This window comes from Perna viridis, chromosome 8 (genome assembly GCF_037379345.1).
Source record: "Perna viridis isolate PV_CMFRI_1.1 ecotype Kerala chromosome 8, ASM3737934v1, whole genome shotgun sequence".
Lineage (NCBI taxonomy): Eukaryota > Metazoa > Mollusca > Bivalvia > Mytilida > Mytilidae > Perna > Perna viridis.
This window is the reverse complement of record NC_142452.1, coordinates 43,016,438-43,029,438: the sequence shown is the minus strand read 5'-3', so window position 1 is coordinate 43,029,438 and position 13,001 is coordinate 43,016,438. Positions and strand designations below refer to the sequence as shown.

Here is a 13,001-nt window from a genome sequence, read left to right as displayed (position 1 = left end):
GAAATGGTAAACAGCATGCAGAAGGAATTACAGATCTGAAGTCAACATGGCAAAGCTTGATGGATTCTAATCATTTACATCTTATATATTCTAGTACTGTCAAAGCAAAATTGTTCATGGGGGTATCAATTCTCGTCATATTTTCATGTGCTAGTCAACCACAAAGTTTGTTCCCAAACAAAACAAAAAGAAAATTTTCTGCAATAGTTTTGTTTTTACATTCTATACATTTTTTTTTATCTCCCAAGAACAAGGGTTACATGAAAAGCCAGATGTTTATTTCTGTTTACTAGAACATTTTATGCAAAATATAAAAAATAGAAATATGTTGGCTTTCCAACCATGAAACACATTTTGCATGATTCTTAGCTGGAGTGCTACTTTATACAACAAAACCCGTCAAAGCGCAACCCATAATGATCGGAATTTTGTCAATTCCAGATATATTGTGAAGTTCCTTTGTAAGCGTTATAAAAGTTTACTTAAATTTCACATTTTTTATTAGCATAAAATCAAAATAAAAAAATCAAACAATTTTAAAAAACCTAAACAAACCTAAAATTTATGAAAGATGAGAGTATTTACAACTGGAAGTTTTGTATGCTGTGCACATGCAAGTGCATAATAAATATTTTGTCAACAATAAAATACAAGTACTTTGGGTTAGATAAATATACCTATATGTGTGAGATAATTGGAGAGATACTTTGTTTCCCTAATAAGATATTCAATCCATATCTGTGATGCCATCAACTTTCATTAAGTAAACACTCAAGAGTTTTGTTACATTTTCTCATGTGGATTATAGTAAAATCTGGGCAGTCCATTTGGTACTGGGCTCTTAAATTCAATTTCAAATTTCAAATTTTCAAACAATTGAAAACATCAAAAAAGAGCATATGAAGATAAAAGAAAGCAAATATTACATTTATAAACAAAACATAAACATAAAATGATAATATCAGTGATGAAACTCTCACAAGCTACGAAGAACAAAACAAGAAAATATTCAGTCCAATGATGGTACCCATACCATGTTTTGTAGTAAGCTGATACATAGGGCTGACCTGGATTAAGTTCTATTCTTATATTTGACCTTGAGGATACATTAGGGAGAATATGACTCCATATTATAGATAAAGGCATCAATAGTGAAACTGAAGACTCGAGACTGTATCATAGCCTAAACTCTGGAATGATTTTACGAGGACAACAAACTAAGAGGAAATTGGCTATACAGGAGATAAATATACTGTAAAAAAGAATCCTAAGGGTAAAATTCAGATTTCAAAAAAAGAGGAATTCTGATAAAAATGGGAGAAAAACCTCCCTGTTAACTACACATATTCTGATTGTTATATACTACAGTAAAACCAGCCTAAACCAAATCCTGAGTTATCTAAAAACCTGTCTGAACCAAACCCTGAGAAACAATTTATCTACAAACCTGTCTAAGTCAAACCCTGAGTTATCTACAAACCTGCCTAAACCCAACCCAGAGTTATCTTAAAACATGCCTAAACCAAACCATGAGATATAAAAACCTGTCTAAACCAAACCCTGAGATATCTAAAAACCTGTCTAAAACAAAGCATGAGTTATATAAAACCTGTCTAAACCAAACCCTGAGTTAACTAAGAATCCTGCCTAAACCAAACCCCAAGTAAACCAAAAACCTGTCTAAGTTAAATTCAATTCTTTTGAACCTGGATAAACCAAACGACTGCCTAAACTAAACACATTTTCAAGTCCAGATGGAATTTAGTTTACATAATGTTCAATATAATTCAAACAGATCCTAAATCCAAAAATCTGAGAAGGTGACTGGATAATGCTAATTTTGATGTTATTGCAATATTGTTATTTGAGGGATTAATTCTGCTTTGAAGACTAAAATAGCCTTCTGGTTGTACCAGCAGTTCACTACACAGAGGATGTATGGTTGTACCAGCAGTATATCCTGCACTGAGAACCAGCACTCTGTCCAGTAATACCCACACAGAGGATGTATGGTTGTACCTTCAGTATATCCTGCACTGAGGACCAGCACTGTGTCCATCAGTACCCACACAGAAATGTATAGTTGTACCAGCAGTATATCCTGCACTGAGGACCAGCACTCTGTCCATCAGAACCCACACAGAAATGTATAGTTGTACCAGCAGTATACCCTGTACTGAGAACCAGCACTGTGTCTATCAGTACCCAAACAGAGGATGTATGGTTGTACCAGCAGTATATCCTGCACTGAGGACCAGCACTCTGTCCATCAGTACCCACACAGAGGATATATGGTTGTACCAGCAGTATATCCTGCACTGAGGACCAGCATTGTGTCCATCAGTATCCACACAGAGGATGCATGGTTGTACCACCAGTATATCCTGCACTGAGGACCAGCACTCTGTCCATCAGTACCCACACAGAGGATATATGGTTGTTTCAGCAGTATATCCTGCACTGAGGACCAGCATTGTGTCCATCAGTACCCACACAGAGGATGTATGGTTGTACCAGCAGTATGTCCTGTACTGAGGACCAGCATTGTGTCCATCAGTATCCACACAGAGGATGCATGGTTGTACCACCAGTATATCCTGCACAGAGGACCAGAACTGTGTCCAGCAGTACCCTGCACTAAGGATGTATGGTTGTACCAGCAGTATATTCTGCACAGAGGACCAGAACTGTGTCCAGGAGTACCCTCCACTAAGGATTTATTAACTTTTTCTAAGCCATACTCAGTACTAAACCCACTTCTCTATGCAAATTCATTCAGTACACCTAAAACAACTTCACAGATTTGTATTGAGTATAGCTCATACATCTTGATATATTTTTATATCCTGTATAGCGGAGTGGTGATACAAAGTAATTCCTCACAAAGCAGTTGTAGGTTGGTGGAGGAGATTTGTAATTTTGATTGAAATGATTGCCATCAAGAGTAGTTGTCTCTTGAGCATTTTCATTACATATGTGTTTATTTAACTAGCAAAATACTAGGTTTTTCTATTTCTGTGATTTCAATAGAAACATCACTTCCTAAATTGCATTAATTAAAACATGCAGACACAAAGGATTATGATATTGAATTTATTTCAAGTTAAAAAAAATTCTAAATTTATAGTACTGAGACTGGTAAATGCCTTCATTGCTTTTCTATTTATAGATTTTTATTACAGCAACCAAATTTTATTGAAAAATATTTCTACAAGAAGCCAATTGAATGCTCTATATTAAGGCAGTCAAAGTCTTATTTCATAGTACACTTATTTGTGTTGATATTTAATAGAATATGTACTTCGAAACTCTGCAGGGATGTAAATAAAAGCTGTCAGCTGGCAAAATTGGATGGCTACTAGATCATCTTTTGATGTCTACTCTAATTCCAAAAATTTGTGAACGCTTACAAAATTTTCATCAGTTTATCTGCTACTTTTTCTTTTTTTCCTGCTACTAAAATACTACTGACAATCACATCTCTGTCTATAATTTGTGTAAGTATTAAATAGGTTATGCAACATGAAATATAAAGCTTATAAAAGCTTATTTACAAACTATTTACAAAAATTATTAACACACAAAGTGTAAGAATGTAAACCAATCAGCCATGGCGGAATGCCACGGTTGGATTAATGTTATTATCGTCAGAATTAAGGCGTGTGGGGTATTTCCGCCTTATGAACTAAAGACCATAAAAGTATTACTCATTGAAAAATAAACATAATCAGGGAAAACTTTGGGTGAAAGCATGAGGACAAAGGACTCATATTTACCCACATTTCAAAGGATGGTTTTAAGTATCCTCTTAATATACACGTATGAATGAGAAACTTATACAAGAGTGCTGTAATTTGTTGGCAAAATGTACATTTAATATTATTTTTAAAACTAATGTAAGAAATTAAAGGGTCATTGACTACAAGTACATAAAAATTGTTTATGTTTACTATACATTTCGATTTTTAATGTGCAAATTTTTTTTTTAAGATTTAATATTAAATTGTAATACACATATTATTAATTTCTCCATATTCTTTGATGATTGCGATGTTTATATTTTATGGTAGTTCACACATATTTAATTCTTTAATATCAGCATGCAAGCTTTTAATGGAATTTTCATTTTGCATTGGAAGCTGAATTCGTGATTTTACCATACAGTGCAAATCATGAAAATTTTACAAAATAAAAACAGTTCCTGTGCATAATTTGGTTCAAGTACTGGATACTAGAGGAGAAAAAGCTTGAAAAATAGGTAACCACAGGCAAATACATGTACCTCCGCCACAATTCAACCATGGTTGACAATGGTAACCACTGCTCACCACTGATAACCATGATTACATCACAGTTGGATGCCCTTTACACCGTGGTAAACCATGGTCAATATGTATTTCACAAATCAAATGGAAACTCAAAGTGAGATATGTTTGACAATTCATATGAATCTAAATCAAGTAGACCCATTCTTATATCATTCTTCCAATTTTAGATAAAATCCTACAGTTTGTTTAAAATAAAATGTCGAAACTTTATTGGAGGAAGAAGACAGAGACTAATGAATGGCACATTAACTAACTTAAAACTTATGTCTTTAACTCAGTGTTCTAGGATTATTTTTTAAGTTAAGATTTCCATCGCAAAACTCCAAATGAAAATTTACCTTCCCAAAATTCAGTTTGCTTTCTAATTTCAAGTTTCGTACATGCTGAAGGAAAAATGAAACGTAATAAATAAATTTCACACATTAAATTGTACTAGCCTCAGGTGGTGGGAAAGTGGTAATCTAGAACAGAGTAAATGAGATTAAAGTCAACTTAAAAACTTGGGAATAAAAAGCAACTTACTTGTGTAAATACATGTATATTTCCTACCACTTGCACATATATTGTCGGATGGAAAAAATTCAAACACTTAAGAAATATTGTACAATCTAAAAATATCAACTACATTTAGCAAAAAAAAACAACTTAAAAAAACCTTTGTCAATGCTTGTACAATTATGTACTTTTAATAAGCAAAGAGATACTTGTTCAGATAAATATTGAGACAATTTTAGTAAATTTCATGATTCTGTTGTACTATTACAGCACATCTGTAAGCATATCTTAGCCAAGTACCTAGGAAATAAAAAAATCAGCACAGCATTGAGACATTTTTAAGATCATTTTTTCATTGAGTCATACAGATACAAAAGTTAAGAAAGGAGTAGGTCTGGTAATTTTCCTCATTTACACAAATTTTCCAACTTTAACCAAGTCTTGAGGGCTTATATGACCATATACGTTCAAATAATTACCATTACCCCATCAAATGGACTAATATATCCATTTAAGTACCGACCCATATAAAGTTCAGGCACTGCCTATGATATAGATGATTCATGGAATAGAAAAACCCACCGAACAACCAATATTTGTTTTCTCCTCAGATACTATATTTCTAGGGAACATTAATCTTTTCTGTATTCAGGTCTGCACTTTTGAGATAATCATTCATTCATCTCATGCTGAAGTCAACCAAATAAAGCCAGATCAAGAACAATAACTTTTGCAGTGCCAATTTCATGTACAATCTATATAAATTTTATCTCAAAAGCGCAACAACCAAATGAAAATCTAAGACAGGTCATGTGATCAGTAACTGTTTCTGAACAAGAATTAAAACTGAATTTGGTAGGTTTTTGACATGCATGATTCACCTTCTGCTGATATTTAGAAAGACTGGTACTTAAGAGTATGAGAACTTTCTTTGATTTTGAGACAAAATTTTGTCCTTACCAGACCTTCTCCTTTTGTAGGAATTAAGGATGATCACCGCTCACGGTCAGTCATTTTTATCTGATTTTAGGACTCCTCTGGTTTTATCCATTTCATATCATAAATATTTGTTGCCCAGTGACTCCCACTTTTCCTTCCTTAATTCCATCAAGCAAAATTCAAATTGTTATTTGAGAAGTTTTCATGAAATTCTTGTAATTTCTTAGGGTTTTTTAAGACACATCCTAACGAAAATATAGGGAAATCCTTTTCATGCCAAAATTTCAAATTGCCTAATATCTAAAAAAACAAGCACACTGACCCATCACTGTTTTTTCTTAACATATTGCTATAGCAAAAAAGTATTAAAAAAAACCCTGCCATTCTACTTTTTCTTGGAGGGCAAGAAAGTTGTTTGCTATCGAGGGACAGAATGACAGACAGGGGTAAAAAACCATGTCTCAGTCACTTTGCTTTCACTTTACTCCCCTTCCATACCCCCCCCCCCCCAAAAAAAAAAAAAAAAACAAAAACAAAAAAAAAAAAAAAACAACAAACAAACTAAGCAAAAAAAAAACCCAAACATTTTTGACAAAGGGAAAAAAATATATATAGTTCTGGCTTGGAGGGAATACTGCATTTAACTTAAAATACAATTAATTAAACCAAAAATAGAAATACAAATGCGACTTTTTTAATTTAGAACCTAGGAGACATTGTAATGTTCAGACATTAAGTACAATTCCATCAGTCACACTTACGACCAGCTGAAGTGAATCAGTGCATTATAAACACTGTTTTACAACAGTATGAGTACAAAATGTAGAAATACGGATATTAGGGCAAATCTGCCGACAAAACTCAACTATGAGCATTAGAAAGACAACAGAAGAAGAGGTCAGACATAGTGCAAAAGAAATATAAATAAGTACCAAAACCAAAATAAAACAACAAACTCAGGAGACAACACAAAGCCTAGCAAATCTTGACAACATATGACACTGGTATGAGAGTTTATTATGCTTCTTTTGACTATCTTAATGTAGAGGAGCCTAAGACTGGTAGAATATAAATTTAAAATCTGTTATTCTACAAGAATTAAAAAATTCTGCAAAATGGCAGATTAAGTAGTTTCCTGGTGTTTCCAACAGGTTAATTTTCTCCAACTTATGCAATGTCATTATGTCATAACGGAACATGGACAAGGTGCACTGGTAGGGTAAGCATCCCCTGCTTTTCTAGAAACACCCGCCAAGTTGCTCATAAAAAGTCAAGTCAAGGGTAGACAAAAGAGGAAACGAAAACTATGACACGTTGAACAAATCAGTTTTAATGGTGCAGTTGGATACACCATAATGATCCACGAGTTAATGAAGACAATAAAACTTATGTAGTGATGACTTTAAAGTTAGGCAATATGTCTATGTCTATATACACTAACACATCCATGTTAATTCTTTACTAGGTAGAAAAAACTATAATGAGCCAAAATTGTTCCTGTCAAACTCAAATGAATTTATCTCCAAACTGTCATAGTATTCTTAATTCTCATTATGCATGGCATAAGAATTTAACTTTAATTTCAAAATGATTACATAAAGGTCCACCAACATTCAATTAACCAAGGAATTCAGCTTCAAATAAAATATTATGAAATAAACAGACAGACATATTATTGACCAACAGTCCATATATCCTTTACTCAGCTTGAAGCATTCATTGAACCTCAAACATACTCTTGTATATTTACAGCGAGTAAAATAGTTAACTTCAGCAAATTGAGTTGATTTTCATTTGATTAAATAAAAAAAACTAATAAACTTCCTTAGGTAGTTAACTAGATAATTGACAAGGAGATGTTAACTTTCTATCAAACAAAGATTAAAATACAATGTACTTATGAAATGATAGAAAATTTAATTGTACAGTTATCTACATTATATATTTCATCAAATTGTGGTCATTCAATCAATCAAAGACCAACTCTATTCCCAGAAGTTAACTATGTTACACACTGTAAAAATGTATGAATTTAATCAAACTTTTACACCTAATAAATCAAATATTTATTAGCATTGATATCGGTCCAAAAAATTTTTTGATGATATTGAATATGCAAATGAGGGTTGATTAGTATGCATGATACTGATAACGACAGACAATAAACTACGACAAAGTCAAATTCTACAAACATCAGCTGAAGATAATCACTTTAATTCTGAGTGATAAAAAGTTACATAAAAGTGGGCTTACTATGTTAAATAATTATTAAAATTCAGCTAGCAAATTTTTGGTCAAGTAGGCTGAACAGTTATAATCAATAGTTATGTAACAAATTTTCTATTTATAGTAACAGAATATATCCTACAGGGTTTTAAGTAGATATTGAGTTTTACTGTTCTGAATTTTCTCATACCCTCAAGGAAAAATGGTAGGAATGGGTACATACAAATCCAAATTGGTACCACAACCAAAAGTCTTTCAAGGTATTCCCTGGGTTGGAACAGCCCTTTTGTTGGACACTTTTCAGGGGCGGATCCAGGATTTCATGAAAAGGAGGCGTAAGTACAAGAATTAGTATGAAAGGAAATCAGGAGATGTTTAATGAATGAATATGATAAATTAACATATTTAATACAATATTTAGAGGATTATGATAGATTTCTGTTTTGTTTTTTTCTTTGAAACCCTCACTAGGACCCCCTGCTTTTGACAATTTTGTGCAAAATGAGCAAATGATGATAGATTGGTGGCCTTTCTTTGTAAATTTCTGGAATTGAACACCTCCTTTCTTGTAAATTTCAGGATCAAAACCCCTATCTTTTATATAATTCTGGATCCAAATGCAAAGAATAAAACGATTTGATTAAAAAATCCCACAAAGACATGATAGAAACAGAGATTATTTTTGCAGTGGCTATCTTTTTAATATTCATATTTGTTTATTTTAATGAAGTGTGTCTTATAAGTGGGTATTTACTTTAAGGTTTTGAAAAGGAATAAGGTATATTGTAAACATATTATTTCTTCAGCGAACAAAGTACCAGTGAAATTGATGTTTAAGGAGGTAGACTTATGTTAGGGACATAACTCTTACAAATCATTAGCAAATTTGAATTTAGCATCTTACACCAATCTCATACAAGCATGTAAGTTACTTGGACTGATTTCATTCTGCTTTTTTAAAAAAATTTTTATGAAAGCTTGATAGGCTTTGATGAAATTGAATATGATACATAACACTCATTTCAAGAGTTGTGTCCCTTACCCTTGGTCTACCTCCTTAACACTATTTTTTTAAAACCTTGAAAGTTGATACCACAAAATATATTTAATTGATAGAACCCACAAAACCTATGAACTGTGAAAATCAATATTTTACCATGTACAAAATGATTTTCAACTGGCAAGTATAGGTTTTTTGTTTAATATATCTACCGTAAAATCAGAGCAAAAATGACTGGTACTGCATTTACCGCTCAAGGTCACCCAAACAAATCGAAAGATTTTGGAGCATGAAGTAAAATGAAGGATTACCCATAATAAACTAGAACACAGAATGGAATAAAAGTACACATGATGGATGCATGACTTACTAAAAATACTTAATGCATTTACAAAACATTTCAAAGTTTATTTTCAGATAAAACTTGACACTTAAAATCATCAAGCACTCCTAGCATACAGTGTACTCTTGAAACAATGAAATGTCTAAAGGACTCCAGCTGAGACAACGCTTTGGAAAATCCATGACTTTTCTTGCTCATAATTTTTCCGGATATGAAAAAGAGCTTTGTACAACAACAAATACATATATATATACACTAGCCAGGTAACCTAACAAGCAGGCTTGTAATTTACGACCATCTACAACAATTTATGGCGTCCTTATCTGTAAATCAGCATAACCACAAACTTAAATGGCTATCAAATCATACTTATACTCTAACATCAAAAATCAAGAAGGAGTCATAATCATAATAATAGATAGCCACTTGACCTCAAGTGGTCATGGACATATAGAGGTCCTTGCAACAGTTCTCCTCAGAAAGACCTTGTTAAATGAGGTTGCTGACAATAAAAACAAACCATGTAAGTTTCACTGTCCTATGTATACAAATAGGACAGAATTAGTCAAAGCTTTATATGGACTACAGAAACTTACAATTTAGAATGACCGAAGTTCAGGTTGTATAAAACTTTTAATCAAAAACACCAAGGCTTCGTTCTTTGTTTTGCACATGGTAGGGCCTCTAAGTGATGGACTTCTTGTAATAAATTTATTTAGCGTTTAGATTTATATCTTCCCATGTCATTTGATTTTAATGCGGCTGATGAGAGGTTACTCCTTGAAACATGTGCATAGCATATTGAAATTTACAATATCAACATGACTGGTATTTTTGTAATTTATCTATATAAGTACCAGTCCACATAAAATTCAGACACTGCCAACGGTAAAGTGATTCATGATAAAGAAAAACCCACCAAACAACGATACTTTTTCAGTCTACATATGCTATACTTTCATATAACAACAACCATTTCTGTATTCAGATCTGTACTTTTTAGAAAATTATACATTCATTTCCCACTAAAATCAACCAAATGAAACCAAATCAAGAAAGATAACTCTTGCAAAGTGCCAATTTCATGTACAATCTATATAATTTTTATCTCAAAAGCACAACAGCCAAATGAAAACTTTATCTGATCAGTAACTGTTTCTGAACAAGAAATAAACCTGAATTCAGTGGGTTTTTGACATGCATGAATTACCTGCTGTCTGATTTTTAGAAAGACTGCTACTTAAGCAAACAAGATGGAGTTGAAAAGATAAGGACTAGACAAGAAAAATAGACATAGACAACAAACAACATGAGATAAACCAAAATTACATATACAAAGAAACAAAAGTAAATGAGCAACCTGGATTTCACTAACAACTAGGAGCACGGACCAGGTGCACCGGTAGGGTAATCATCCTCTGCTTTTCTAGAAATAACCTGTGAAGTGGCTTATAAATGGTCTCATCCAAAGTATACTTCAGCTTATGTCATGTAGTACACCATTATAACAGCAATACATATATCTTGTGACCATGTACTTGTTACATGTATTTTATAAGTTATAGATCACCCTGAATTATAAAATATATTTGTGTATTTCTATCCACCTGCCCAGTGTAAGTGTGTTTAAATTATAAATTAAATCATATCTCCGTTTTACGTAACTTCCTCATACTTTTATGTACTTTTTATTGTGGTTTTTGTAAAATTGTGTTGTACAAAAATTGATTGTAAATGAATGTACATTACTGAGTTCCTTGCCAACTTAAGTATGCACGACAGATAACATTTCTAATTAATTTTTAATCTCTCTTTTTGTTTTACCCAGGTACTGAACTTCAACACATTTTTAAACAATCACAGAAGCACTACAATGGCATAAATTCTAGCTTTTTTCAACCATGGAGAAAAGAATGGGTAATTTTTTTTTAAAGTTACAAATAAGCTTTATTGATGTAACTGAATTAAAAGATTACACAGTAAAGCACATATTGTTGAGCTAAGCAAACCCCTACCTAATCAGCTATCACAAATGATAATACACAGCACAGTCTACATTAAAGAGTAATCAAGGGAACCAAGGTTATAGCGGTAATCAAAAGAATGTAATCCAGGAACAAAGACCAGACATGGAAACAGACATACACAACAAAGATGGGCCATTTTCTGCTTAAATGGGCCTATGACCCACGAACCCAGCCTTTTCAAAGCACTGCCTGCAGATTTTCAGTAAATATAACCAATCAAATCATGAATGCTACATATACATATAGTTCTCAAAGATTAAGTCATGGGACCTTAGACCTTTCACTCTGTAACTTGCAAAAGGTAATGTTTTTTTACCATATGGGTATTTTCTGAAAAAGGTTATGGTACAGCAAACATTTAGCAGTCACTAGTTGGTTACAACTCTCCCCCCCCCCCCCCCTCCCCGTTAAAGTTTCTTGTCCAAAAAGAATAATGTCATGTAAAAAATAACAGCTAAATATGGTGAATTCAAGAACTCAAGACCCAAACCACTATATGTTCAAAACACACATATCAAATCTCTCTCCAATAAAAATGTCAATTTTACCTTGATTACTCACTATTTCCAGTTCCAAGAACAAGCTAGCACCCCAGTCAAAAAGTCTATGTTAATTGGCAATACTTTGAATGATATATGTGAATACACTCATAAAAATGACAAAAACATTGTTTCTAGCCAGTACCAACCCAGTACCAACCCTGTCAACCCCTTGGTTTCAATTTCTTATTGCACTCCTACAACTAATAAAGTTTCACTAATACCTAAACAATGTTTTGAGGACAATAACATTCATCCCCCCTTTTTTGTTGTTGAATTAAACTATGACAAATGATGTCATTTAAATATGGTTATGATGTAAAATGGCAGAAACAATCTTAAAATGTAATATTCAATTAGCCAATTCTTTTAAAAGTACGGAAGTTAGTCATCAAATCTTGGTGCCTAATTAAATCTGTTTAATCTTTATAAAGGCCAAAACTGGGTCTTAATGACTTCACTCCTATAATTAAGCAATGCTATACAATAGAGGTGTCCATGAATAGTGCTGAACTCAAGTCATAATTCGCCCTAAAGAATTATAAGCAATACAAACTTATCATCATACCTTAATTAAAATTCCAAAGTCACAAAATTTTGAATTTTTCAAGCCAGAAAAGTTGATGACTGTTTTTGAAGCCATAAAACTTTAAAGCTTTAACAGCATGTCAACATATGAACATCAGAATTTCGTAGTCTTTCAAGTTTTGTTGTGCCTGCAGCCCAGCTAGACTTGTTATGAATAATCTCAAAATACATGTAACTCATGTTTCCATTGCAAGGGTTTCCTTTGTTACCAGCTTAAGTTTCCTAAATCAAATAAAATTCGAGCTTCCTGAAATTTGACTTTGATATGATGCAATTTATTAAAAAATTAATCAATAGATAAGGGAAATTCCTAAGCACTGGTAAAATGATACTCTTGAGTCAGCAATTCCTTAAAGACTGTGATGTCTTCCTTCAACATTATCAATATCACAGACAAGAGCAAAAAATAATGTATGCAGCAGCTGTTAATGGGAGAATCAGATGGTGGAAGTATACTACACCTGATGTGACTTTTGCAATTCACTTTTGTAAAATCCCAAAATCTGTTTACGATGA

The 13,001-nt window shown here is 32.7% G+C and overlaps 1 protein-coding gene across 3 annotated transcripts in view; it reads right to left on the bottom strand.

The window, feature by feature from the left end:
* The window catches only part of LOC148610620 (myelin regulatory factor-like), a 105,745-nt gene that overhangs the window by 55,505 nt on the left and 37,239 nt on the right, over positions 1 to 13,001 (bottom strand). The window contains exon 1 of one of the 3 annotated variants that reach the window (XM_088595832.1): positions 4,851 to 4,879. The exons of the other annotated variants lie outside the window; for them this stretch is intronic. Within the exon in view, the coding sequence (XP_088451958.1) occupies positions 4,851 to 4,864 (14 nt within the window). The 5' untranslated portion in view covers positions 4,865 to 4,879. Of the gene's footprint in view, positions 1 to 4,850; positions 4,880 to 13,001 lie in introns of those variants that run through there. 3 annotated transcript variants of the gene reach the window in all.